We start from the raw sequence: 27500 nt of genomic DNA, 5'->3' as shown, positions 1-27500 counted from the left end.
CTCTCCTTATATCAAAGAAGACATTTGGCATTTGTTTTTTAGGGATTGGCTAGCTTCACTTAGCATAATCTGCTCTAATGCCATCCATTTCCCTGTAAATTCTATGATTTTGTCATTTTTTAATGCAGAGTAATACTCCATTGTGTATAAATGCCACATTTTTTTTATCCATTCATCCATTGAAGGGCATCTAGGTTGGTTCCACAGTCTAGCTATTGTGAATTGTGCTGCTATGAACATCGATGTAGCAGTGTCCCTGTAGCATGCTCTTTTTAGGTCTTTAGGGAATAGACCGAGAAGGGGAATAGCTGGGTCAAATGGTGGCTCCATTCCCAGCTTTCCAAGAAATCTCCATACTGCTTTCCAAATTGGCTGCACCAATTTGCAGTCCCACCAGCAATGTACAAGTGTACCCTTTTCCCCACATCCTCGCCAGCACTTGTTGTTGTTTGACTTCATAATGGCTGCCAATCTAACTGGAGTGAGATGGTATCTTAGGGTGGTTTTGATTTGCATTTCTCCGACTGCTAGAGATGGTGAGCATTTTTTCATGTACTTGTTGATTGACTGTATGTCCTCCTCTGAGAAGTGTCTGTTCAGGTCCTTGGCCCATTTGTTGATTGGGTTGTTTGTTCTCTTATTGTCTAATTTTTTGAGCTCTTTGTATACTCTGGATATTAGGGCTCTATCTGAAGTGTGAGGAGTAAAGATTTGTTCCCAGGATGTAGGCTCTCTATTTACCTCTCTTATTGTATCTTTTGCTGAGAAAAAACTTTTTAAAAGCCTTGCTAGATGGAGAAATTCATCAAGATTTCTATTTATTATTGATTTAATTAGTCAGTGACATGGAAAACAGGGTTTATCACTGTAATATTGTAATTCTAGCAACTGATTAGGTAAATTCTGCTGACTTTATAACTATAAAAATAAAATGGGAATTGGTTTTGTGGATTAGGGAAATCACTGTCTCTTCAGAATCATATCAAGAGTTTGGAAGAAAACACTGGACTCAAAACATTCTATATCTTTGTTATTTTTCCTTTGGGATTTTGTCAGTTTTATAATACACATTTGATTAAAAACACTTAAAATATTATCCTTGATTTTACAGAGGAATACTGCAATTTGAAAATGTTTCCTTTGCAATTGAGCCTTTGGAATCTGCCATGGACTTTCAGCATGTTCTTTATAAATTAGGGGATGGAAACAATGAACTTCGAGTTTTTAACAAAAATGACAGAAGCACAGAAAAACAGCCAGTGGTCTATAACATTGTTACAGGTGAAAAAGAAGTGAGTCATGTATTTTTTATTAGCATTTTCAAGACAGTTATTACTTCTATTTAATTTATTTTTAAAAATTAATGTTATTAACTTATTGTATAGTCGTAGCCATATCCTTTCCTTGTGAATATCCTAATATTTAATTAAACTAAAATTTCTCTGAAATCATACATTACCTTTTTTTATCTTCCAACTTTTTTTTCATTTAATTTATATAACCCACTTTATTTAGTTCTTCTTCTCTCTCTTTTCTTTTTAGTTGTAGAGGGACACAGAAGCTTTATTTTATTTATTTATTTTTAATGTGGTGCTAGGGATTGAACCCAGTGCTTCAAGCATGCTAGGCAGGCTCTCTACCACTGAGCCACAACTCCAACCCTTTATTTAGTTCTTATATTGTTACATTATAGAAATTCCTCTTAAGTCTTCTTGGTTACTGTGTATCACTGTCATTTATGATAAACTGTGGCCTAGGTGGATGCATGGAGCAAGGTAGCTCTAATGGTACTAACCAAGGCCATGGAAACTCCACCTTTATATGGCAATAGCATTACATGGAGGGAGCCCAAACAGAGTTTGAAGCTTTCTGAACTGGGACATAAGAAGAGTGAGTAGGTAGATTTCTTTCTGAAGTGGCAGAGTGTTCCTTAATGTGCAGACCCGAGAGGACAAGGATTCATTCAAAGAACTGTGTGCAACCCAGGAAAAGAGGAGGCTAAGCCCTATAGAGGGCCAGTTGTGGAAATGGGTGCTATTGCTTACAAAGTAGCAGAATTCTTTCTAAGTGAGGAGTACATCTAAACTTTCAAATTGAGATCTAAAAAGAAACTAAGCAAAATAAGTTAATGAAAGAAGAATCCTTTCATTCACCCTTTTGAATACACTAGAAGTCTTGAAAATAATTCTGTCCAAAGATAAGTAAATATATTAAAATTTAAGTTTAAATTTACTTTTTAAGCTGATGCATATAAGTAAAAAGTCTACATGTTTATGGGAAACCATGTGATATTCTGATACATGCTTGTATTGTGTAATGTTCGTGTCAATGGAAAGAAATCAGTCTCCTCAAACATTTATCATTCTTTATAGCAAAAAATTCAAATCCTGTCTTCTAGTTTTTTGAAATATAAAGCACATTATTTTTATCTATAGTCATACTACTGCCAAGCATACCAGAACTTCTTGCTCCTATTTGTGACTCAGTACACACTGATAACCTTTCCCCACCCTTCCCTTCTTACCACTCTTCCTAGTTTCTGCTGACCAACACTCTATTCTTAATTTCTATGACATCAACATTTTAATTCCACAGAGATAGATCAGGTGGTACTTGCTTTTCCATGCCTGACTTGTTTCTCTTAACAGTGATCTTCAGTACCATCCATGTCACAAATGGCAGGATTTCATTCTTTTTAATGATTGAATTATAATCCATTCTGTATGTGGACCACTTTTTTTTTAAAATCTACTCATAAGTGCATGGACACTTAAGTCATTTCCTTTTCTTGGCTTAAGGAATGTAGCCCTCAAAATGAAAGAAACATACTTTTGAAAAATACTCAATGCAGTAGGCAAGTACATTTTAGATAGTGCTGAATTCTTTATTCAATAAAATGTAAAAAACATGGATACTAGGAAATGATAAGACAATATCCTGAATTGAAAAAGAAATTAAGAAGCCTACAGAAATTAAAGGAAGCTAGATGATCTAAGGAAATTGAACAAAACATAATATAATAGCCTTTTTTGCTAGTATTCTTCCTTTTTCTGTTGGTACGAGTCTCCATACTGCTTACAGCCTTTGGACACCAGGCCAATGAGAGTCAGCCCTGGCACTTGTGCTATAATTATTGGAAAAATTCCCCTGTTTCCCTTGGGATTGTTAAGTATGAGAATGAAGCCTGAGGATGATTATGGTCAGATCTGAACCACACTGAGAGAATCTGCCTGATACTAAAAACAACACAGGGGACTGAGAGATGGATATATATAGTATCATTAGTGTGTGTGTGTGTGTGTGTGTGTGTGTGTGTGTTTGTATTTGCTGAAACAGATTTAAGTTGTTTTGAGACCTTAAACTCTAGTCATGATTAATACAATTCTTTGATTATGTTTCAAAAATGCACAACAAAGTAGTGAGTAGAATTTTCAGTTCAGTTTATATAACAAAAATGAAGGATTTTTTATATTCTCAGAGGCAATACTTGATAAGAATTTGGCTGGAAATTTTCCAAAACTGAGGAAAGACAATTTGCAGATTCAAGAAATGTGATGAATTCCAAGCAAGACTAATTTAAAGAATTATACTTCTTGATATTAAATAGTGAAACTGTAAGATATCAAGACAATGAAAAATGCTGAAAACCAACGAAGGAAAACATTAGATTGTCTTCGTAAGAATGACAGAGAAACAGCTGATTTAAACAAAAACAAAAAATTCAAGGTGGCATAACTGTGTCTTCAATAGGCTGAAAGAAATAACTGCCAACTTGGATTTTAATATATGGCTAAGGTATACTTCATGAATAAAAGCAAAATAAAGATATTCTCAACAAACAAAAAATTGTTTTGCCACTAGCACAACTGCACTAAAATATTCTTGAAAGATATTCAAGAATATCTTTCAGATAATTTCCATTCTGGTTGGAGTGAGATGGAATCTCAGTATAGTTTTTTTAAAAATATTTTTTAGTTGTAGATGGACACAATACTTTTATTTTATTTATTTATTTTTATGTGGTGCTGAGGATCAAACCTAGTGCCTCATATGTGTGAGGCAAGCACTCTGCTACTGAAGGCAGAGGAAAATAATTCTTGATGAATGGTCAGAAATTTTGGAAGGAATAAATAGCAAGATGAGTAGTGTATATATATGAATTATAAATTAACACCTACTACACAGAAAAACAATAATGCTTTTTATAGTTAAAGAATTAAAATATCTGATAGCAAATTCATATAAATGGTAAGGATGTAAGTGGAGTTACAGTGATCTATGTTTTCTTGAATTATCCAGGATAGAAGTAAAGATATTAACAAAGTGCCTGGCTTTTCCTGGAAGCAGTATGAAGGTATTACACAATATTAGATTTATGTAAGTTAATGGTAAATGCTTTTTATCTCGAAGGAAAGAGAGTTTTTAAGTTCCACTACTAGAGAAAAAAGTAGAGTCACAAAAAAATCAATATAAAGTAATGAAACAAGGAGAGAAAAACAAATATTAAATAGGGAGGATAAATTAAAGATACAAACTTAATGGGAGGCTTAAACTCAAATATATTGGAGGACATATGCAAGTGGTTTAATAATTAAAAGAAAAAATAACAAAATAATGCAACTATTATTTTTTCAAAGAGAGACATATAAAATGAAGATGAAAGGATGGAAAATGCAAACATTATCCCAAAGAGGTAATACAGTTATATGAATATTGGATGATATTTTTTGCTAAGTACAAGCTCTACCAGAGGTAAAGAGGGCTATTTAATAATGATAAAAAGTTCATTATACCAAGATAATGGGTACTCATGTATCATATAAAAAAGATAGAACTGTAAGGAAAACCAGTTCAAAACCACAATGGGAAATTTTACCTTAGAATAACTCCTGTCATAGTATAGTTAATAAAGCAATCAGTTAAAGTCTGTAAGGCTGGGAAAATTATTTCTTTTATAAGTGCATTATAGTTATACATAATGGTGAGGCTCATTGTGACATGCTCATAAATGCGTACAATATAGTTTTCTTTATTATAATCCCAAATACTTTCTCTTTCCCTCCTCTGCACCCTCCTCTGGATCTTTGTCTCTACTCAACCAGCTTTCCTTCTATTTATTTGTTTAAAATTATATTTATATATAAAATTTGAATGAATTGCTGTATATCCATACATGCACATAGCACAATTCCCCTTCATCCCTTTTCTCTCCTCTCCTCCCTCCCCCTTGGGTTCTGCTTTTATTTGATAGATCTCCCTTCTATTTTTCATGGGGTCCCCCCCACCCTGGCTTTTGTTTGGTACTGTGGATTGAACCCAGGGTTCTTAACCACTGAGATACATCCCCAGCCCCCTTTTTAAAAAAATATTTTTTTAGAGATCGGGTCTCACTGAGTTGCTTAGGGATTTTCTAAGTTGCTGAGACTGGCTTTGAACTCGTGATCCTCCTGCCTCAGCCTCTCAAGTTGCTGGGATTATAGGTGTGCACCACCATGCCTGGCCACGGGGTTTATTTCTTTTTACTCTCTAACTTTGTTATATGACAGAAAATATTCAATCCTGACTAAGTCTGGCTTATTACACTGAGCATGAAATCCTCCAATTCTGTTTACCAGAAAATGACATAATTTCATTCTTCTTTATGACTGAGTAGAAATCCATTGTGTGTGTATGTATGTATGTATGTGTATATATTACCTTTTCTTTATCCATTCATCTGTTAATGAGCATCTATGCTAGTTCAATAACTTGAATATTGTGAATTGTGCTGCTATAAGAATTGTAATGCATGTATCACTAGAGTAAGCTGATTTTAGGTTTTCTGGATAAATACCAAGGAGTGGGATAGCTGGGTGATATCCCACTATGGGATATGGTGGCTCTATTTCTAGTCTTTTGAGAATATTTGTACTGCTTTCCAAAGAGGTTGTACTAATTTGCAACCACCAACAATGTCTAAGTTTATTTTTCTACCAACATCCTAAAAAGCACTTATCTTTATTTGTATTCTTTTTAATTTTTAATTGTTCTTTTTATATATACAGGACAGTAGAGTCTATTTTGACATTTTTATACAAACATGTTATATATCTTATTCTAATTATGATAATGGATATGGATGTACATGCTATTGAGATTCACTGTGGTGTATTCATATATGTACATGGGAAAGTTATGTTAGATTTATTCCACTGCCTTTCCTGTTCCTTTTCCTCCTCCTTTCCCTTTATTCTCCATTTGTCTAATCCATTGAACTTCTATTCCCCACTCCTTTGTTGTGGATAAGCATCTACATATCAGAGAGAACATTCAACCTTTGTTTTTGGGGGGGATTGGCTTATTGTCACTCAGCATTGATACTCTCCCATTCTGTCCATTTATCAGTATATGCCATAATTTCATTCTTATTTATGGCCTAGTAATATTGCATTATGTATATTTACCACATTGAGACATGGGAATCCCAAATCTCTAAAAAGTATAATTTCAGACCCCCAGATCAAAATTCTACAGATTCTTAAACACTGGATCTACCAAAGAATGGAATAGCTGGGTCATATGATGGTTCCATTCCAAGTTTTCTGAGAAATCTCCATACTGTTTTCCAGAGTGATTATACCAATTTTCAGTTTCACCAGCAATGTATGAGTGTTCCCCTTTCCCCACATCCTCATCAAAATTCATTGTTACTTGTATTCTTGATAATTGACATTCTGGTTGGAGTGAGATGGAATCTCAGTGTAGTTGTTTTTTAAAATTTCTTTTAGTTATAGATGAACACATACCTTCATTTTATTTATTTATTTATTTTTATGTGATGCTGAGGATCAAACCTAGTGCCTGCCTCATATGTGTGAGGCAAGCACTCTGCTACTGAGCCACAATCCCAGCTCTCAGTGTAATTTTAATTTGCATTTCTCTAATTGCTACAGATGTTGAATATTTTTTCATGTATTTGTTGACCATTTGCATTTCTTTTAAGAAGTGTCTGTTTTGTTTCTTTGCCCATTTATTTATTGGGTCATTTGGGATTTTGGGTGTTAAGCGTTTTAAGTTCTTTGTATGTCCTGTAAATTAATGTCTTATCCAAGTTGTGGTTGGTAACAATTTTCTCCCATTCTGTAGGCTCTCTCTTTACACTCTTGCCCCGCCCCCCCCCCCCCCCCTTTTTTTTGTGGTGCTGGGGATTGAACCCTCCAGGGCCTTGTGCACCCAAGGCAAGCACTCTACCAACTGAGCTATATCTGCAGCCCTGACTTTTTGCTTTGAAGAAACTTTTTAGTTTGATACTATCCCATGTATTGATTCTTGATCTTATTTCTTGCACTTTAAGAGTCTTGTTGAGCAAGTCAGTTACTGAGCTGATTAGCAAGCCATTTTTATTAAGCAGCAGTGGAATGGCACATTTTCAGAGGAAAAAATGGGGACTGCTTACAAGAGAGGTCTTTTTTTTAAAAAAATAGGTTTTAATGAGATTTAATCATAGCAGAATGCTTAGTGCGACTTACTCATTAGAGACTTGGGACGTGCCACTGAGCATTCAGGAAACCAGTTGTGCAGTTAAAACTCTAACTCAGGAAAACAGCTGTAAAACTTGAAACTCGTCCTAACTCATGCACAGTTGGAAAAGCTTGGATAAAAATCCAGAGCCCAGGGCCCATTGTTTGTCTTTCCCTTCTCCCCTCTCGGATCACCCTGTCTTCCTTTTCTCCCTGAGGACTCTCATTTTCCTTTTCTGGGGGAATGTTATTTTCCATCTTCATCACCCACTTTATCAATCCCAGAATATTATTTATTTCTGATTTTTACATATCGGGTCACACCGTGGTGCCACCTGAAATGCAGGTTCTCCTAGTCCCCCTCCCTCCTTTGTAGCACATCCATTCTTGCAATTGTGGCAATGGGCTTTCTTCCTTTATTATTCCCAATCTTGTGAGTCTGTAAGCTGTTCTGAGAGTCCAGTATTAATTCCCAGTAAAAATCCCCCTGCACCCACGTTACTGAGAAGCTGATCATTCACTTTCCTGTGCTCACACCACAGAGGAGCTTGGAAAGCAGCCTGTCTTCTCAAGATTCTATTAGACTTTCAACTGAACATTTTACTTGATTTGTTGTGTCTTTCATTTCCAAGATTTCTATTTGGTTCTTTTTCAGCATTTCTATTTCTTTATTGAATTTCTCAATTATATTCTATACTGACTTCCTTAATTCATTCAGTTGTTTTTCTATGTTCTCTTGGAATTCATTGGTCATTTTTTATAATGATTCTTTCACATTCCTTATCTAATATTTCATCCAGTTCAATGTTTTTGGTGTTCGCTGCTGGTGAATTATGAACTTCAGGTAGTGTTGTGTTGGCTTGTCTTTTCATACTTCTTGTATTTATACGTTGGATTTTATGCATCTGTTGGAAGAGATTTCTCTTCCACTTCTACATGTGGACTTTATAGGGCACAATCTTCAATTCAAATGTCCTAGAGTGATCTGGATTGAGACCCTCATTTAGGTGTGGTGTCCAGAGCCTTTGTGTAATTTCTCTGCTTTTGCTGTAGTAATGGCTGTCCATAGGTAGGACCTGGAGACATATTTCTAGCTGTTTTTACTTCAGTCCTGATCATTAGTTTGAGTTTTTGTTTCTTCTATTCTTTGTATTAAAATATAACTGAAGATCGACTGTCATTCATTTGTATGTGGAGCCAGGTTTACTGTGTTTTGATTGAGTTTAGTTTAGCAGCAGATTTTCTGCCTGCAAATTTGTGTCCCTGTAGGTTCCCAGAACTCAAGGACTAGGAGGAAACAAACAATAGCAATAACCAATGCAAAGATATACAACATTAAACTAAATACTTGGTTTCTACTTTGACATCCACAATGTTAATTGCCACAAAAATCAGAAATGGTAGCGTCAACAATTGCCAACAGCAAAAACAATAAGTGACCATGAACTATATCTGACATTAAAGCAAGTAACAGGTGTCAACTATGTCATCCACAGCAGTAATAACTGAAACAGTATTAACGGTGGTGGCAGGAGTTACATAAACCAATTAGTGCTAAAAGATGGTAGGAATAAAGTTAATTAAGAGAAAAAGAAAATGTGATAGGAAGGTAGAAAAGAGTTTCAAATAGTGAACATAGAGAATGCAGAAGAGATGTAGCTTGCGATGGTTATGAGGTAGGAGGAGAAATTGAAGTAACAATGTAAAGGGAGAACGAAAGAACAATAGAATTTGGATGTTAGCAAAAGAAAACATAGAAAAAGAAATAAGAGAAATAGGCAAGTGAAAGACAATGCAAAACAAAACCAAAACGTACTAACAAAAGACAGGGCAAGGAAAAATATCTACATTTAAAAAGCTAGAAATGATAAAAAGAAAAAAAATGTGTAGATGTCTATGTCCATGAACCAAGCAGCACAGCAAAACACACACACACACACACACACACACACACACACAAGAAAAGAAAAACAGATCATGAAAAATTAAGGAATCCTTTGTAAGAGGAGTTCAAATAGCCAATGAGAATAGATGGACACTGTCTATGCCCAACTGTCTTTCTTTCCATTTTTTTTTTCCCTTGGGCTGAGTGAGATTAAGGACTGGGTGTGGTTAACCTTTTGCTGTTTTTGTGTTGGTCACAAAGTTGCCAGTTGGAGTGGCCTGGGACTGAAGCTGATTCAAATTATTCTCAGTTTCTCTTCTCCCAAGTATGAGATAGGATGGGATGCGAAGTACTGCCATTGGAGTTTGCATAGACCAGATGGATGCACTCCCCAGGGTGGGGTCACTGCAGAATTTTATGAGTGGAGTTGAATCAGGTGGGGCTTAGGTCTAATCAGGCCTTGGGCTGTACTGGATGGTGTCTACTCTGGAGAGATTAGATCAAAACACCCCTAGGTCCTGGCAGTTGCTGATTTCTGTTAGATCTCTCAAGATCTCAGGATCTCAGGAGCCTCTCAAGGATTCTGTTTGTGGGGCAAGAGAGACAATCCTACACCCTATCTGCTCCCCATGAACACACTCTTTCCAGGATTTTCAGGCTTAGTCCCTGAGCATATTCACACTCACCTGCTCAGATTCCAGACCTGCTTCAGCTGGTCATGTGAGCCACCAGACTCAAAGGTAGAAGTGAGTTGGGATCTTGTTTACTTTTACAACTTGAATTCGCCTGGATAAAATATTCTCTCTGCCTGTTTTCACCCCATTTTGCTTGGTACACCTGGGCTACATGAAGGTGCTTGCTAGGTCAGTGTAGCAGTGTTTGCTCAGATTTTCCAGCTCCTGCAGCAGCAGATGCAGCATGACCACCCCAAGATGGCTTCCACTTTAGCTTTCCATGGCTATTTGGGAAACACACACTTTTCAAGCACCAGTGCACAGTGCAGATGGTGGATCAGCTAAGGGGAGGTTTCTGAGTTTGGGTTCTTCTATATTCAATCTGTCCTGAACCAGCTCTGCTGCTGCTGCAGCTGCAGCTACCACAAACAACTGCTCCAATGTAGTCTTTCTTCTTTATTTAATGTACGCAAATATTTGAGTCTCTTAAGACTTTGACTATTATTTGCTAATCAGTTTTAGTGAAACTCCTCTCTCATCTACCTCGTGGAGAAGCAGTACTATTGCTACTTGAATCCTGAGCCACAATGCAACTAGGAATATAGCCTTGTCATGATCTTTTAACACATTTTCTTTATTGTTGACTTTCTTTTCAAGATTATATACTTTGTCTTCAAAGCCTGAGAATCTCCTCTGTGTTGTCTAATATTGGTGATGCTTTCAACTGATTTTTTTGGGGGGGCGGGTACCGGGGATTGAACTCAGGGGAACTGAACTACTGAGTCACATCCCCAGCCCTATTTTGTATTTTATTTAGAGACAGGGTCTCACTGAGTTGCTATGCACCTTGCCGTTGCTGAGGCTGGCTTTGAACTTGCGATCCTCCTGACTCCGCCCCCCAAGTCAACTGATTTTTTAAATTCAATCCATTGAGCTTTTTATTTTCAGGATTTATTTTTTTATAATCTTTCTCTATTGAAATTATCTTTTACTTCCTGTACTTTCTTAGTTCATTTCTTATGTCTTCTTTTAATTAATTGAATACTTTTTAAACTATGGACTTTCTAAATTTTCTATCTGATATTTCTTCCACTCTGATATCAATGAGATCAGTTGTTGAATTATTGTGGGCTATTTGGAGTGACTTGTTCCCTGGCTTTTTCATATTGTTTTTATGTCTACCCATCTATTGAGATGATTATCTCTTCTGCTTTTATATGAGCTTCTTTCTCTTAACTGCCCCAGGCTGGGTGAATATCCAAGTATCAGTACTCCCACTCAATGTGTATTCTTTACTATGTCCAATATCCAGCACTACTTTTAAAGAAGTTGCTAAACCCTTTTAACTGCAATCACTTCAGAGCAAAGCTATGTGATCATAAAATTTAGGGGAAAAACTTATTAAAAATGTTCTCTACATTTTCTCTAATCCAAGTATAAATTTATAATAACATTCTTAAGTAGGTTGAGAAATTATTATTGAGCATAATGAAATTTTATGGGGTTAAAAATGGGATAAGAGAAAAAATTGATAAAGAAAAAAGAGAAAAGTGAAAGTAAAATAATACAAAGTAAGATAAAATGGAAAAAATGTTAGGGATTTGAGGCAGAAACCAGTAGTGCAAAAGGGAGAAGTACAAACTTGAATTAGGAAAGTAAAGATAGAGTGATTACAGTTTAAAACAGAAGAAATATAATCAATTGGCTTGAGGGCTGCAATATCAAATAATAAGGGAATAAGTATCAGTTCAATATGAAAAGTAAGATCAAAATTGACAGAGCCATTTATGATATTCTATGCAGAGGTGGGGAAGTGTCTCATTGCATCTTCCTGATTTGGATTTCATCAGGATTTTGGATCTTTAGAAGATGCACACCATTTACCTCTGAGTTTCTCTGGTTATGAAGATGGTGATCACATTATTTTACCTCTGATACAATTCCTGGAGAGCCCCTTTGACCTTTGGTGGGTTCAGGTACCTACCAGCTTTCTGTTGGGTCAGAGGAGATGGTTCCTATTTGTGATTTAGGACCTCCCTGTTGGGGGTGCAGTCTTGAACAAAAGCTCTGTGTATCCAACACTGTCAGTTCCCATGTGGGCTACACATGTATATTGCATAGAGGGTGTAGTGATCCAAAGTAGAAGTATTGTAATCTCCTTGATATGGCAATGGGTGACCTGTTGTGGGGATGGGTGCTGCTGCACCCTCTGGAGGGCACAGGTTGCAGATTTGGGGCTTGTATCTGGACACACTAAGTGGTGTATGTGGGACATTGCTCTGGAAGCCCTTTAGTGGGGGCAACTGCCACTGTGCATGAACTGAGGTTCTCTGCTGGCTGCTTAGGGTTATTTTTAGGAAATGTTTTCCATGGTTCCATGCATCTGGATGAGAACTGAGTTAACTGGCAATATCTGTGGACTCTCCTAGAAGGGCTAGGGCACAGGAGCTACTTCCCTGGTTGCTTTGATTTTCTTGCTGGTTGGTGCTTGCTAGTCAGTCCAGAGGCCCATGTCTGCATGATTCAAAGCTGCTGCATGTACTGGTGTAGTGGAATAGGACTTATGGATAGATCTTGGTGACTATCTGCAACCGGGGAGTCTGTGAATGCAGGCTCTCTGTGGATGGACTTTGACACATAAGTCTACGCCCTTGCTGATATAGATCATGGGGTACCAACCCCACGACTCGTGTCGGTTGGCCCACCTTTGTCTCAGCTCCTATGGCCAGCTGCCAGTTTTGAATATCTGAGTACCCGCTTCCCTCCACGGGGGCTTCTTTGTAGCAGCACTAGTTGGTGCAGCTCACCAGTGTTTGACCTGTCACAGTGGTTGGAGGGTAGAGTGTCAGTTTGGCCCACCCTTGCCTGAGTTACTGCAGTGGCTGAGGGTAGCTCTGGGTTGGGGTGAGCACACTCCAGGAATAATTTCCTTTCAGATCAGCTCCACCCCACTCCACTTGTCCTCTGTGAAGGGGAGGGGGTTTCAGCTTGTAGTGATCCCTCTATAAGTTCCTTTTCGGTGAATTAATGAGACAACCCATTGCAAAGGCATTCTGTGTAGTTTTTTTGGTTACTATCTTTAGATGGGGAGAAGCTGTACTGATTTAATTCCATCTAGGGAGGCTGGCTAACTGCAGACTCTATAAAATGGTTGTACTGCCAAGAATTTTTTTCTTCTTACACTTTGGACTGAATTGTATGATCTCATTCACTGTCTTTTCTGTTCCTGTCCCATTTTCATTTGGTTTGTTTTTCTTTCCACATGTTAAGGAAATATGCTTGTGGGCTTTCCTTCTCCTTCTTTCTCTCATTTTTACCCTTCCCTCCAACCCTGCTCTGGTCAGTGTTTATAGTCAAGGACTTCTTTGCTTATTTTCTTCTCTGGTAACCAATTTCTAAGTCATTGCAAGTCTCTTTCTTTTTAATATTGAATTCTAGAGTGTTTATTCTGTCACCTGCATCACTGGTAAGCTGTTCTTTCACTGCTTTATTTCTAGATTGTGGAGGAATTGAGGATTGCTGCCTAGATCCACGCTGCCATGTTCTGAGTCTTCCCAAACTACACATAATATTGGTTATTCTTTAAATGTTTGGTAGAATTCAGCAGTGAAGCTATTCAGTCCTGGGATTTTCTTTGATAAGAGATTTTTATACTGATTCAATTTCCTTTGTCATTGTTTCTTAAGAATTTTGGTTTCTTTGTGATTCAGTCTTTTTTTTTTTAAAGAGAGAGAGAGAAGAGAATTTTTAATATATATATATATATATATATATATATATATATATATATATATATATATATATATATATATATATTTTTAGTTATTGGCGGACACAACATCTTTGTATGTGGTGCTTAGGATCGAACCCAGGCCGCACGCATGCCAAGAGAGCGCGCTACCGCTTGAGCCACATCCCCAGCCCTGTGATTTAGTCTTTTTAGGTTATATGTTTCTAGGATTTTATCCATATTTTAGATAGGTTGCACAAATTGTTGATGTTCATATGTAGGTCTCTTATTAACTTTTATATTTCTGTGTTATCAGTTATATGTTTCTCCTCATTCCTTTCTAATTTGGTTAGAATACTTTCCCTTTCTCCTTCATTATTCTAGCTAACAGTTTGTCAATTTTGTTTAGCCTTTCAAAAAAGCAACTTTGTTTTGCTGATATTTTATATTATCTTTCTAGTTCCTATTTCATTTTTCTGCTCTGATCTTTATTATCTTCTTCCTTCTACTAACTTTGAATTTAGTTTGTTTTCCTGTTTCTCATTCTTTAAGGAATTAGGATGTATGTTTGAGATTGATTTCTTTCTTTCTTTTTCAGGTAGATATTTAGTGCCATAAACTTCCCTCTTAGAACTGCTTTTGCTGTGTCTTTTAATTATAAAATAGTAAGTCTAAACTAAAAATAAAGGATGCTTAATTTCTTTAATATCCAGAATTGTGCAAAATAAACCAACATGGTATCCATCCTTGTGTTCATCATACTGGTAAAAGATGTACAGAGGAGTGAAGCAAGATAAATTATCTTTTGGTACTTGTGGTTGTTCATATTGATAAAAATTATATGAATAGCTTGTTATTCTTTAGCAAAGCATGAGAAATGCATTCTTTATGACCCTGAAATTTCAGCATATAGAAATGTGCTCTAAATCCATTAAGATACATTAATAAGTTTGTCATAGCTTTGTAGTACCAAACACGGTGGGGGAAATCCCAATGTGCAATAGTAAAATTGGTAAATGAATTGTAGTATACTCATGTAGTAGACCATCATCAAGTTAAAAAAACACCAAATGAGTTATAGCAACACAGATCAACATGAATGAATGTTTAAAACATGATGATGAGTAACAGAAGTGAGATATAAAAGAATGTGAGCTGTATGGTTCATTTATCCAAAGATTAAAATATAGAAAAAAGGAAAGGATATGGATTTGGAATGAAATCTTGTGATTTGTAATGGATTTGTCATCAATATCAGAATTCTGCTTACCTCTAGAAGTTGTGATCAGGTGAAAAGGCCTAATTGGATTCTGGGAGGAAGGATGGAAATGTTTCATTTCTTAACCTAAGTGGTTGTTGCAGAATTTTTATTTTATAAATTATTAAATTGTGCATTATATTTTACTTACTTCAAAAATTAAAAAGTAAAATTTTTTTCTCTCCTTTCTTTCATGTGTAAACCTCAATTCCAATATTTAAATAATACACTGGCTTCTGTTTCTTCTTTTAGTTTTTTTTATTAACCAAGTTCAGTTTGTCTCTTTTTTCTCTGAAATGAAAGATAATTATAATTTACTTAAACTGTACTCTTTCTTTCCTCTTCCAATTAATTTAAAATGTTAAATTATTTTTAGTTTTATTGGTTAAATTTGTAATTTAATGTAATAGCCAGAATGGTGGGGTGCACCTGTAGCCCTGGATATTTGGGGGGCTGGGGCAGGGGAGGAAATCACTTGACCTCACAAGTTTGTGACCAATTTGGCTAAAAAAGTATGACCCCACTTCAAAAAATATAATTGAGACTAAATTTCTTGATCCATTAAGTTTTTGCAATTTCAGTTTTGCACTTTGTAAGATTTACTTATCCAATTAAAATATATTTTGGGAGGGAGATGGTAGATGGCAGAGTAAAGTAAAGCAGCATTCCAAGCTGTGCTGTTGCACGGGACCAAAACAGCAGGTGTACAGCTTCTCACCAAGGTGGCTAAGGAAGGATTTCACTAATATTTAATATTGGACATCAAAAGCAGCTTAGGGACCCAGAAATTTGGATATAATAAACAAAGAAGAAAGAAAACATCAGAACTGACATGATGGCTCTGATCTTTGGGATAGAAGAGAACATGGAGATACAAACTAAAGGCATAAAGAACATTTTCAATGAAAGAGTTACAGAAAAATTTTCCACATCAAAATGAGACAGATATCCACATATAGGAGGATTACAGGACCCCAAATAGACCTAGTCAAATAAGAAGCTCACTGGGACATATCATAATCAAAATGCCTAATATAGAAAATAGGAAAGAATATTAAAAGCTGCAAGACAGAAACATCAGATCAAAAACCTGAGGCAAACCAATAAGGTTCATTTTGGATTTCTCAGCTTGGACCCTAAAATTAAGGAGGATCTGCAATGAGATATTCCAAGCCCTAAAATAAAAAAAAAAACTGCCAGCCAGATTTCTATATCCAACAAAACCTAGTTTCAAATTTGAGGGGAAAATAAAAACTTTCCATGAAAAGAATAAATGAATTCATGAGAATCAAGCCAGCATTACAAAGAAAACTCAAAGATAAACCGCACAAGAGGAACTAAAAAATAATTCCCAGAACTCACAGAGGAAGTTCAATAGAAGAATAATCTATTAAGTAAGAATCAAGACAGGGTAAAATATAGCAAAATGTCAGAAAACCATAAATAGTTATCCTTACTCACACTAAATGTTAATGATCTCAACTCCCCAGTTAAAAAGTACAGATTAGTCAAATGGATCAAAAACCAAGAATCAATTATATACTGTTTACAAAAGACTCATCTTATAGGCAAAGACATCCACAGTCTGAAGGTAAAAGGATGGCAAAAATATTCCAGAAATATGGTCCAAGAAAATAAGCAGGAATAGCTATTCTCATATCTGACAAAGTAGATTTTAAGCAAATATTAATCAGAACGACAAAGAAGGTCACTACATCTTGTTAAGGGAATGATCCACTAAGAAGATATAATGATAGTAAATATTTATGCCCCAAATGTCAATGTGCCCAATTACATGGAAAAAGGACTCCATGACATTAAATCCTGCATAGACCTCAATACAATAATACTGGGTAATTTCAATACACTCTTATCACCAATAGACAGCCCATCAAAACATAAAATCAATAAAGATATGTCTAATCTAAATAACACTATATAAATCATGTGCCACATTTTTTTAATCCATTCATTCGTGGAAGGACATCTAGGTTGGCTCCACAGTCTAGCTATTGTGAATTGTGCTGCTATAAACATTGATGTGGCTGTGTCCCTGTAGTATGCTGTTTTTAAGTCTTTGGGTATAGTCCAAGAAGAGGAATAGCTGGGTCAAATGGTGGTTCCATTCCCAGCTTTCCAAGGAATCTCATACTGCTTTCCAAATTGGCTGCACCAATTTGCAGTCCCACCAGCAATGTATGAGTGTACCTTTTTCCCTGCATCCTCGCCAGCACTTGTTGTTTGTCTTCATCATGGCTGCCATTCTGACTGGAGTGAGATGGTATCTTAGACTAGTTTTAATTTGCATTTCTCTGATTGCTAGAAATGATGAGCATTTTTTCATATATTTGTTGATTGATTGTATATTTTCTGAGAAGTGTCTGATCAGGTCCTTGGCCCATTTGTTGATTGGGTTATTTGTTTTTTTGGTGTTTAGCTTTTTGAGTTCTTTGTGTACTCTAGAGATTAGAGCTCTATCTGATGTGTGAGGGGTAAAAATTTGTTCCCAGGATGTAGGCTTCCTATTCACCTCACATATTATTTCTCTTGCTGAGAAAAAACTTTTTAGTTTGAATTCATCCCATTTGTTGATTCTTGGTTTTAATTCTTGTGCTATAGGTGTCTTATTAAGGAAATTGGGGCCTAGCCCCACATGATGGAGATTAGGGCCTACTTTTTCTTCTATTAGATGCAGAGTCTCTGGTTTAATTCCTAGATCCTTGATCCATTCTGAGTTAACTTTTGTGCATGGTGAGAGATAGGGATTCAATTTCATTTTGTTGCCTATATACACAATGGAATATTACTTAGCACTAAAAAATAATAAGATCATGGCATTTGCAGGGAAATGGATGGCATTAGAGCAGATTATGCTAAGTTAGCCAATCTCTAAAAAACAAATGCCGAATGTCTTCCCTGTTATAAGGGGGGGTGGGTGACTCATAATGGGAAAGAGAGGAAGAGCATGGGAAGAAGATTACCTCTACATAGGAAGAGAGGTGGGAGGGAAAGGGAAGGAGAAATGGAATTGCATGGATGGTGGAAGGAGACCCTCGTTGTTATACAAAATACATGAATGAAGATGTGAGAAAAAAAGAAAAAAAAGAATAGCGCTACCCTAGATTAGGTAGAGAGAAGTGATGGAAGGGGAAGGGAGGGATTGGGGAGATAGGAAGGATAGTAGAATGAAAGGATAGTAGAATGAAACAGACATTATTATTATTGTGTGTATATATGTGAATGCATGACCAATGTGATTCTGCAACCTGAAAAATGAGATATTATATCCCATCTGATTCAAATGTATGATATGTCAAGGTCATTATACTTTCATGTGTAACTAAGTAAAACAAATAAAAATAAATAAATAACACTATATAAATCAAATGGACCTAATAGATATCTATGGAATATTCCACCCACAATCAGCTAAATTTACCTTCTTCCTGGCTGTGCATGGAACTTTTTCCAAAGTAGATCATAATCTAGGCCACAAAGAAAATCTTAGCAAATACCAGAAATTCAGTGAAATCCCATGTGTTCTATCAGATCACAATGGAATGAAGCTAGAAATCAACAGAAAAAAGAAAATAAATCACATAAACATGTGGAGATTGAACAATAGTCTCTTAAATGAAGAATGGACTAAAAAAGAGAAAAGAATAGAAAGCAAGAAATTTTTAGAAATGAACAATAATAGAGATATAGCATATCAAAATCTCTGGGACATTTGAAAGCAGTTCTAGTGGATAATTTCTAGCACTGAGTGCCTACATTAAAAATTAGAGATATCTCAAATAAATAAGCTTATGCTCCACCTCAAAGGCTTAGAAAAGAAGACAGGAAATAATTAAGATCAGCATCAAAATCAATGCAATTGAGAAGAAGAGAAGGCCTGTGATTAAATCCAATATCCATTCATGTTAAAAATGCTGGAGAAGCTAGGGATCAAAGAACTTACCTTACCATTGTAAAGGCCATTCATGACAAACCCAAAGCCAACATAATACTAAATGGAGAAAAACTAAAAGAATCTCTTCCAAATTCAGGAACAAGATAAGGCTGTCACTCTTACCAGTCCTATTCAATATAGTCATTGAAACATTAGCTAGAGCAATCAGGCAAGAAAAGGAAATCAAATGGCTACAAATAGAAAAAGAAGTCAAAATATCTCTGTTGGCTGACAATATGATCCTATATCTGGAAGACCCAAAAACTCTACTGGAAGACTTCTAGAGCTCATAAATGAGTTTAACAAGGATACAAGGTCAACACCCATAAATCAATAGCTTTCCTATACTCTAACAGTGATTCAGCAGAGGAAGAAATCTGTAAAATCATACCATTCACAATAACCTCAAAACAAAAATTTAATACTTGGGAATTACTCTTAACAAAAGAGGTAAAATAACTCTAAAGTGAAAATTATACAACACTGAAGAAAAATTGAAGAAGATCTTAGAAAATGAAAAGACATCACATGTTCTTTGATAGGCAGAATTAATATTGTCAAAATGGCTATACTACCAAAAGCCATTACAGAGTCAATGCAATCCACATTGAAATACCAATGACATTCTTCACAGAATTAGGAAAAAAAATTCTTAAATTCATTTGGAATAGTAAGAGACCCAGAATAATCAATTAAAGAGTAAGCAAGGAAAGTGAAGCAGGAGGCATCACAATGCCTGATCTGAAGTTATACTATAGAGCTGTAGTAACAAAAACAGCATGGTATTGACAACAAACTAGACACAAAGACAAATGGAATAGAAGATACATACCTAAAGTTGTCTAATATTTGACAAAGGTGCCAAAAATATATCTTGGAGAAGAAACAGCCTTTTATATAATAGGTACTGGGAAAACTGGATAGCTATGTGTAGAAAAATGAAATTAGACCCCTATCTCACCTGCACAATACTCAAATCAAAATGGATCAAAGACTTAAGAATTATATCAGAAACTTTACAACGGCTGCAAGAAATACAGCATCAACACTCCATCATATAGGTGCTGGCACTGACTTAACATGATCCCTAAAGCACAAGCAATAAAACCAAGAGTCAATAAGGGGGATGCTATTAAACTAAAAAGCTTCTGCACAAGAAAGGAAATGATTAAGAGCATGAAGAGATAGCCTACAGAATAGGAGAAAATTTTGGCCAGCTACTCCTGTTATAAGGAATTAATATCCAGAATATATAAAGAACTCAAAAAATGTAACACCCCTGCTCAATAACCCAATCAATAACTGATCAAAAGAACTAAACAGAAATTTCTCAGAAGAAGAAACACAATGGCCAAAAATATATGAAAAAATGTTCAACATCTGTAGTAACCAGGGAAATGCAAATCACAAACTACCCTAAGATTTCATCTCACTACAATTAGAATGGCAATGATCAAGAATATGAACAACAGTAAATGCTAATGAGGCTGTAGGGGAAAAGTTCCCCTTGTACATTGTTAGTAGATTGCAGAATAGTAAAACCACTCTGGAAAGCAGTATGAAGATTCTTCGAGAAACTAGTGATGGAACCGCCATATGACCCAGCTCTCACTCCTTGGTATTTTCTCAAAAGATCTAAAATCAGCATACTACTGTTACACAGCCATATCAAGGTTTATAGCACATCACAATAGATAAATTATGCAGTCAATCCAGATGCCCATCAATAGATAAATGGATTACAAAATTGTGATACACACACACACACACACAATGGAGTTCTAGCCATAAGAAAGAATGCAATTATGGCATTTGCCAGATGGAAATGAAAAATCATGCTAAGTGAAATGAGCCAAACTCAGAAATTTAAAGGCCAAATGTTTCCCCTCATATGTGGAAGCTAGAGTGAAATACAGGAAATGGGGAGGAAATGATAGTATAACATAAAGAATCAAATACAAATTATTAAAAGATGAGTGAAAGGCGATCTAGTAGTTAGGAGAATGAGATAGGAGAGGGAGGGCAGGATGGAAAATGGGGAGAGAAAAGGGGAGGAAGTCATGGATTGAAATAGATTTCCATGAATGTGTGTTTATTGGAATGAACCTGAGTACTATGTATAAAGCTCTAATAAAAAATAAAAAAATGTTGAGTCTTTTATATATGTCACTCACTTTTCTATATATTGCAGGGAACAAAATAAAACAACTTACCTTCCATTGTGGGAAGAAATAAGAATATTTATTCTTCCCCTTTCATGTTTTAGCTTTATTCAGCTACATTTTTTATTGTGGTAAATATATGTAAAAAGTCGCCATTTTAATTATTTAGGTATATAATTCGGTAACAGTTAGTACATTTACTATGTTGTTGCTATTTAATTTTGGAACATTGTTCATCACACCAAAAGGAAACCTTTACCTATTAAACAGTTACGTCCCAGAACATGTCATCTCATCCTCTAGCAACCACTAATCTGCTTTCTGTCTCTATGGATTTACATATTTTGGATAAATTCAATCATACAATATGTGACTCTTTTGTCCAGCATCTTCCATTTAGCATAATGGCAGCTGAGAGCAGGAAAAGTATATTCCAAAGACACAAAGAGACATAAAGATTTTGTTCTGGAATTATGAATTTTATAATAATAATATTATTATTTTGTTATTTACTGCCCAGGGCAGTTTACCTTTAACAATCTCTTGATTCCTCAGATTTAGAAAAATCTTGGAAGACTGCTAGGTAGAAAACTAAGATGAAAGGAACACTGTCCTCTTCTTTTTAAAAGTAAAATCCCAAATATAATGTCCACCTATTGTGATAAGCAAATACCCTGCTGTGTCTTATAATTGCTGTGGTAATGTTTAATAAATAGTTCTGAATAAACAGATTATAAAATAATTTTATATGTTGTTTTTCTTTTTTTTTTTCTAGTCAGAATTACTTCTTCTGGACTTACCTTCTCTTTATCTAGAGATTCATATTGTGCTGGATAAAGCTTTGGTATGTGTTCTGCTTTTTCTTTGCTTTTAAATATTTGATGTGAAGGTATGATTAGCCTTAGCTAAAGGATAATTTAAATATTCCCAGTCTTACTTGCCTGTCACAGATAGAATAGTGTAAAAATGTGCAGACTGAAAAATCATATTGTCAACATCACTCTAGTTTTATCAGCAATGCTTTATTTAAAATCTTTAAATAACAATATTGCAAAGTCAGTTTTTCCACAATTTTTAGGGCCTCCTTTAAAACACACTATTTTTTTTAATGGTGATATTTGATCAAGGTGGGTTGAGGTCCTATTTGAGGGAAGTCTTTAAGAGCAGTATTAAGTGCAGGGAATGGTTTCGCTCTATAAAATATTTACTGAGTCAAGAGTGAGGATAATCTAACTATTGATCCTTGATTACTATAAACAATTTGAGGACCTGTTAAACTTCAAAACCAGGGAGTGTAACTTAGTTTGCAGTCAAGTAAATATGGTTTTCTTTCTTCTAATCTTTAAAGAGTTCAGAAAATAGGAATAAAAATGGGCTTTCCTGTTTTTAATTCAATGATAGCTTTTGGTTACCACACTTGGAAGCAACATGAGTGCTAATTCCTTGCTGAGGGCTGCAGGGTTTGTCAGGAAGCACTGAAGTCATGACATGGGGGGTATTTGGAGAAGGATATGACAATATTTGATTTATTAGTGCTGGTAAAAGGAAAAGGAAACATTTAGAATCAAGTTATTGTGATACTTAAGAGAAAATAAGATAGTTCTAATAAACATGACAAGTTTCTAGGAAATATTGTGCATTCTGGAAATTGTTTTGTTTCAGGCTTATAAAATTTTGAGGGTTACTTTAAAAGCTTCTTGATCAAATTACTAGTTTTTCAACCATACTATGCTGACTAAACATCCCCTTTTCTATGTTCTTAGGCATATTTTCAAATTCTTTAATAAAAAAAGCATTGAGTCAGCTATGAAATCTGTGTTACCAGATGTTGGCATACAGAGAATTATACTGATAATTTCTTCAGTGACTTCATAAATTGTAAATCTACAATTTAGCATAGAGAATTCCATTTTATAACTGAGGGAAACATATGGTGTCATAAAAACACAGGTTGGTTAATGGGAACAGATACGAAAATATACAACTTTAACTTGGGATACTGTAAGAAAGTGGGTGTTTTAAAATGTGGGATTTATTATTATGCAGTTGTGTTGAGGCCAACAGATCAGAAAATGATTGCTGTTGAAAGAAAGTTTATCAATCATAGTTCCCAAGAGAAGGGAACACTCTTTGTAATGCAAGGGCCACAGCCACCAAGATCTGTCAGGAGACTGCCATCAAGGGGGGCATCTGGACAAAACCCTTTATTGTGGATTCTGCAAGAACAGACAAGGCATCCCATGAAAAGTTGATTGGCTAATTTGAATAATTTCAGTGGGCTCTGGAGTATAGTGGCTGTCCATAGTTGTCTACCTTGCCCTGGGCAGGAGAACAGTGTCTCCGAGTGTGAGGTTCTGTTAGAGAAGGTGATTTGGCTCTGGACTGACTATTTTGCATTCAAAAGGTGTACTGTTTGAGTCAGGTTTTTCGTTGCTGTGACTAAAGGATCCAACCATAACAATTGTAAGGGAGGAAATGTTTATTTAAAGGCTCACAGTTTCAGAAATCTTAGTCCATATAAGGCCGTCTTCATTCCTCAGGGCTCAAGGTGAGGCAGGACATCATGGTGGAGCGTGTGGCAGAGGGAAGCAGCTCATGTGGTGATCAGGAAGCAGAAGGGTATCCAAATACAAATATATACCCCCAAGCCACACCCACAATGACCCACTTCTTCCAGCATACCCATCTGCCTCCCTTTCCCACTCAGTTAATCCCATCAGGGATTAATTCACTGATGAGGTTTAGGCTATACCCCAATCATTTCTCCTCTGAACCTTCTTGCATTGTCTCACATGTGAACTTCTGGGGACACCTCACATCTAAACCAAAACATATACTCTGAGGCAAGTCATTTGCTAGCTCTAGGAATCAGTCAGCTCAGGATCAGCAAGTCCCCAAGATGTCAAAGTGTAATAAATATGTCATTTTAGTATAGTCATATTAATACATTAATACTGTCATATTAATACAGGGGGACACACCTATTACCACAAATAGGTAATAGGTGGAGGGTGGGGTCATGGTGGACATTGTGCTAAACCTTCCCATGCAAGTGTTAGAAAAGTTTCTATCATTAAAACACAAAATTAAGAGGCATGTGGAAATGGGTGAATTAAACAATTGATACAATATTTGGATTATATCTGAAAGGCAATGGAGAATCATTCACAATCTTTAAGCAGGGGAGTGAAAGATTCATTTTCATCGTAGAATCTTCATTTGGCATTAGCATAGAGGTAGATTGCTGGTTGGAAAATTGGAGGGGTAATCATCTAACAGATTATTCCAGTAATCAAGTTAAAAATTTATACATTGATATTAATAGGAATAGAAATAAAGGGAGACCTTTAAAATTTATGAAGTTGAATTAGAAAGCCATGTAAGTTTTTGATGTATTAATTTATTTAACAAATTTACTGAATATCATCTAGATACCAGTTCCTTTTCTAGCTATTAAGGATACAGAAGTGAACACATCAGAAATATTTGTTCTCACGGAGCATGTCCATAATAAATGTGAGATGTAATAGATGATAATACCACTAAAGAGGTGCAAATATAAGGTAGGAACAGATTTTTGAAGGAAGATGATGAGTTGAGTTTAGTTTTGAATTTGATGGTTTTGTAACATTCAAGGCATGGTATAGATGTACAGATGAGGTATAGATATATGGAGTTTGACATAGTCACAATCCAGAGGCAACACATATATACACACTCATTTATGTATTCATGTGTGTGTGTGTGTGTGTGTGGTTTTATGCAAAAGTGTCATATTGGTAGACTTATGCAAACCACTACCACACTCAAGATACTCACAATAATATCATCATAAGAATCTTTACAGACACACTCATACCTTCTGTCTCTCCTTAACCCTTGGCAAACACTAAGCTGTTGTTCTTTACAATTTCACAAATTGCATAAAGTTATCATACAGTTTGTTTTTTATTGAGATTTAATTCAGCATAATTTTCTTTAGGTTTATCTAAGTTGTCTTATATATCAACAGTTCAGTTTTCTTTTTATTGCTGAGTAATAGTTCATGGAATGAAAGTACTACTTTGTTTATACTACTTTGTTTAACCATTTGAGCAGTGAAGAACATACTCATTATTTTCAGTTTTTGGCTATTATGAATAAAGCAGTTAGGGACATTCACATATAGGTATAAATGTGAGCATTGGGTTTCTTTTCTTTGGGATGAATGCCCAGGAATGTAATTGATGAGTTATATAGTAAGTCCATTATTTGTTTTGAAAGAACTTGCCAAACTATTTTTCAGAATGGCTGTACCATTTTACATTCCTATCAACAATATGATTGATCCCGTTTATGTTTATGTCTTATTTTGAAATTGGAGCCCCAAATCTGCCTCAGCTTTCTGTTAGTAGAAGGAGAGTAAATCTCAAAAACATTATATAATGAATTGTGTTTAAATATAAAATTAATTCTATCTTTCAGTATGATTACTTGGGCTCTGATAGCACGATAGTAACAAATAAAATCTTTGAAATTATCAGCCTTGTAAATTCGGTAAGTATTTTTATTTTCATATCAAATAATTTTTTTGTCTTGAAATTTTCATTCATGGGGGCTGGGGTTGTGGCTCAGTCAGTGGTAGAGTACTTGCCTAGCATGTGTGAGGCACTGGGTTCGATCCTCAGAACCACATAAAAATAATTAAAATAAAGGTATTGTGTTCATCTACAACTAAAAAAATATTTAAAAAATTTTTTTTCATTCATGTTAACTTGATGTATTTCTGGGTAATTAAATCATCCATTTAAATTGAGTATGGATTTGTAAAAATATTGAAATAATTTCTTGTTATAAATTAACATAAAGATTAATTTTCATATATTTATTTCTTCTGCTTTAGGCATTTACTCAATTGAAAGTTACTATTGTGCTGACATCATTGGAGTTGTGGTCAGATAAAAATAAGATTTCTACAGTTGGCAAAGCAGATGAATTATTGCGTAGATTTTTAGAATGGATGCGGTCTTATCTTACCTTAAGGCCTCATGATGCTGCATATCTATTCATGTAAGGATGATGTTTCAGTATTCCTAGAAAGAAAAGGAATATCTGTGATTGTGATGTAGCTTAACTGAGGGACTTGGTATTCATTTCTGACTACTCAGACTTTCATTATTCATTATGTGATCTCTTTCTGTTTGTCAAGCAGCAAAAAAGATTACTAGCATTTATTTCTGAGCATATCAAATTAAGATAAGATTTAAAGAGGTTAAGCTATCTCAGGACTCTCACCCAGTGGGTATATCTAGGTTTTGAACTTAGTTTGTAACTCCAGTGCCCAAACAGCCACTACATTAAGAGATGGGAGTTGTAAGTTTATATCTTGATATAAACTTGATCAAAACTTGGAAAAATAGGTTACAAATATTTTTTTCTAATAAATTTTTTGCATTATTTTAAAATTATTTTAAAGTTGGCACTTTAACATTTCCTTTTGCATGCATAAGATTCATCTTTCCCTCATGTATCAGTCGGCAATAAATGTTGTTACTCCTTTAATTTTTGGTCATCTGAAGAACATAAAGTAATGCCATTACATAACATCTTAGTTTCCTTTTTTTCTGATGACTAGTGGATTTCAACATCTTTCATGTGCTTCTTGATCACTTGCCTCTGTTCTTTTGTAATTGCCTTTTCATGCCATTTGAGTGTTTCTTTATAATTTGTGAGGATGTTTTGAATGTTTAGATATCAAACTTTTGTTTATGAGCATGACAGATAATTTTGTATATCTATAATAATTTTGCTCCAGTATTACTTTTACATTTCATATGGTTAACATTGCTAATATTTTATTTTTTAAATTTGGGTTTTCTGTATGATGGAAAAGCTCTCTCCATGTTCTAGATTTTAGTCTGCTATTTTTTTAGAATTAATAATATTGAAGTTTATAATTTAAGTCTTTAATCCAAATTCAGCTATTTTTTGAAAGTACAAAATAGAGGTGCACTTTTGTTTTCTGTCATATGACAGAAGGCATTGCCTGTGTGTGCCTATGTGTTGGAGTGTTGATCCTATGTTTTCTTCTAGCAGTTGTAAAATTTTGGGTTTGATTCCTAGGTCTTTGATCTATTTTGATGTTACTCATATTTGAATGAGTTGATTGTTCTGTGCCCATGCCAACTCTCCACAAAATGATCGTGTCAAGGGGTGAGTGTAGAGGGAACAGGGTAACTTCCCAGGTTTGTCTGTTTTAAGGCTTTGTCTTTTGTTGTTTCTGTGTTGAATGTTCTTCAAAGTATGCTTCCATTGCTTGCTAGTATTTTTTTTAAACTCTCTATGCCTGTACTAATATTTT

General features: G+C 35.2%; 1 protein-coding gene across 1 annotated transcript in view; it reads left to right on the top strand.

Annotated features, from left to right (window-relative positions):
* The window catches only part of LOC114095857 (disintegrin and metalloproteinase domain-containing protein 32-like), a 113158-nt gene that overhangs the window by 28416 nt on the left and 57242 nt on the right, over positions 1 to 27500 (top strand). The window contains exons 5-8 of the mRNA XM_071610184.1: positions 1112 to 1292; positions 21936 to 22004; positions 25625 to 25696; positions 26043 to 26209. Coding sequence (XP_071466285.1) covers positions 1112 to 1292; positions 21936 to 22004; positions 25625 to 25696; positions 26043 to 26209 — 489 coding nt within the window. The remainder of the gene's footprint in view (positions 1 to 1111; positions 1293 to 21935; positions 22005 to 25624; positions 25697 to 26042; positions 26210 to 27500) is intronic.

Source organism: Marmota flaviventris, chromosome 3, assembly GCF_047511675.1.
Source record: "Marmota flaviventris isolate mMarFla1 chromosome 3, mMarFla1.hap1, whole genome shotgun sequence".
Classification (NCBI taxonomy): domain Eukaryota; kingdom Metazoa; phylum Chordata; class Mammalia; order Rodentia; family Sciuridae; genus Marmota; species Marmota flaviventris.
This window is presented reverse-complemented; position numbering and strand designations above follow the sequence as displayed.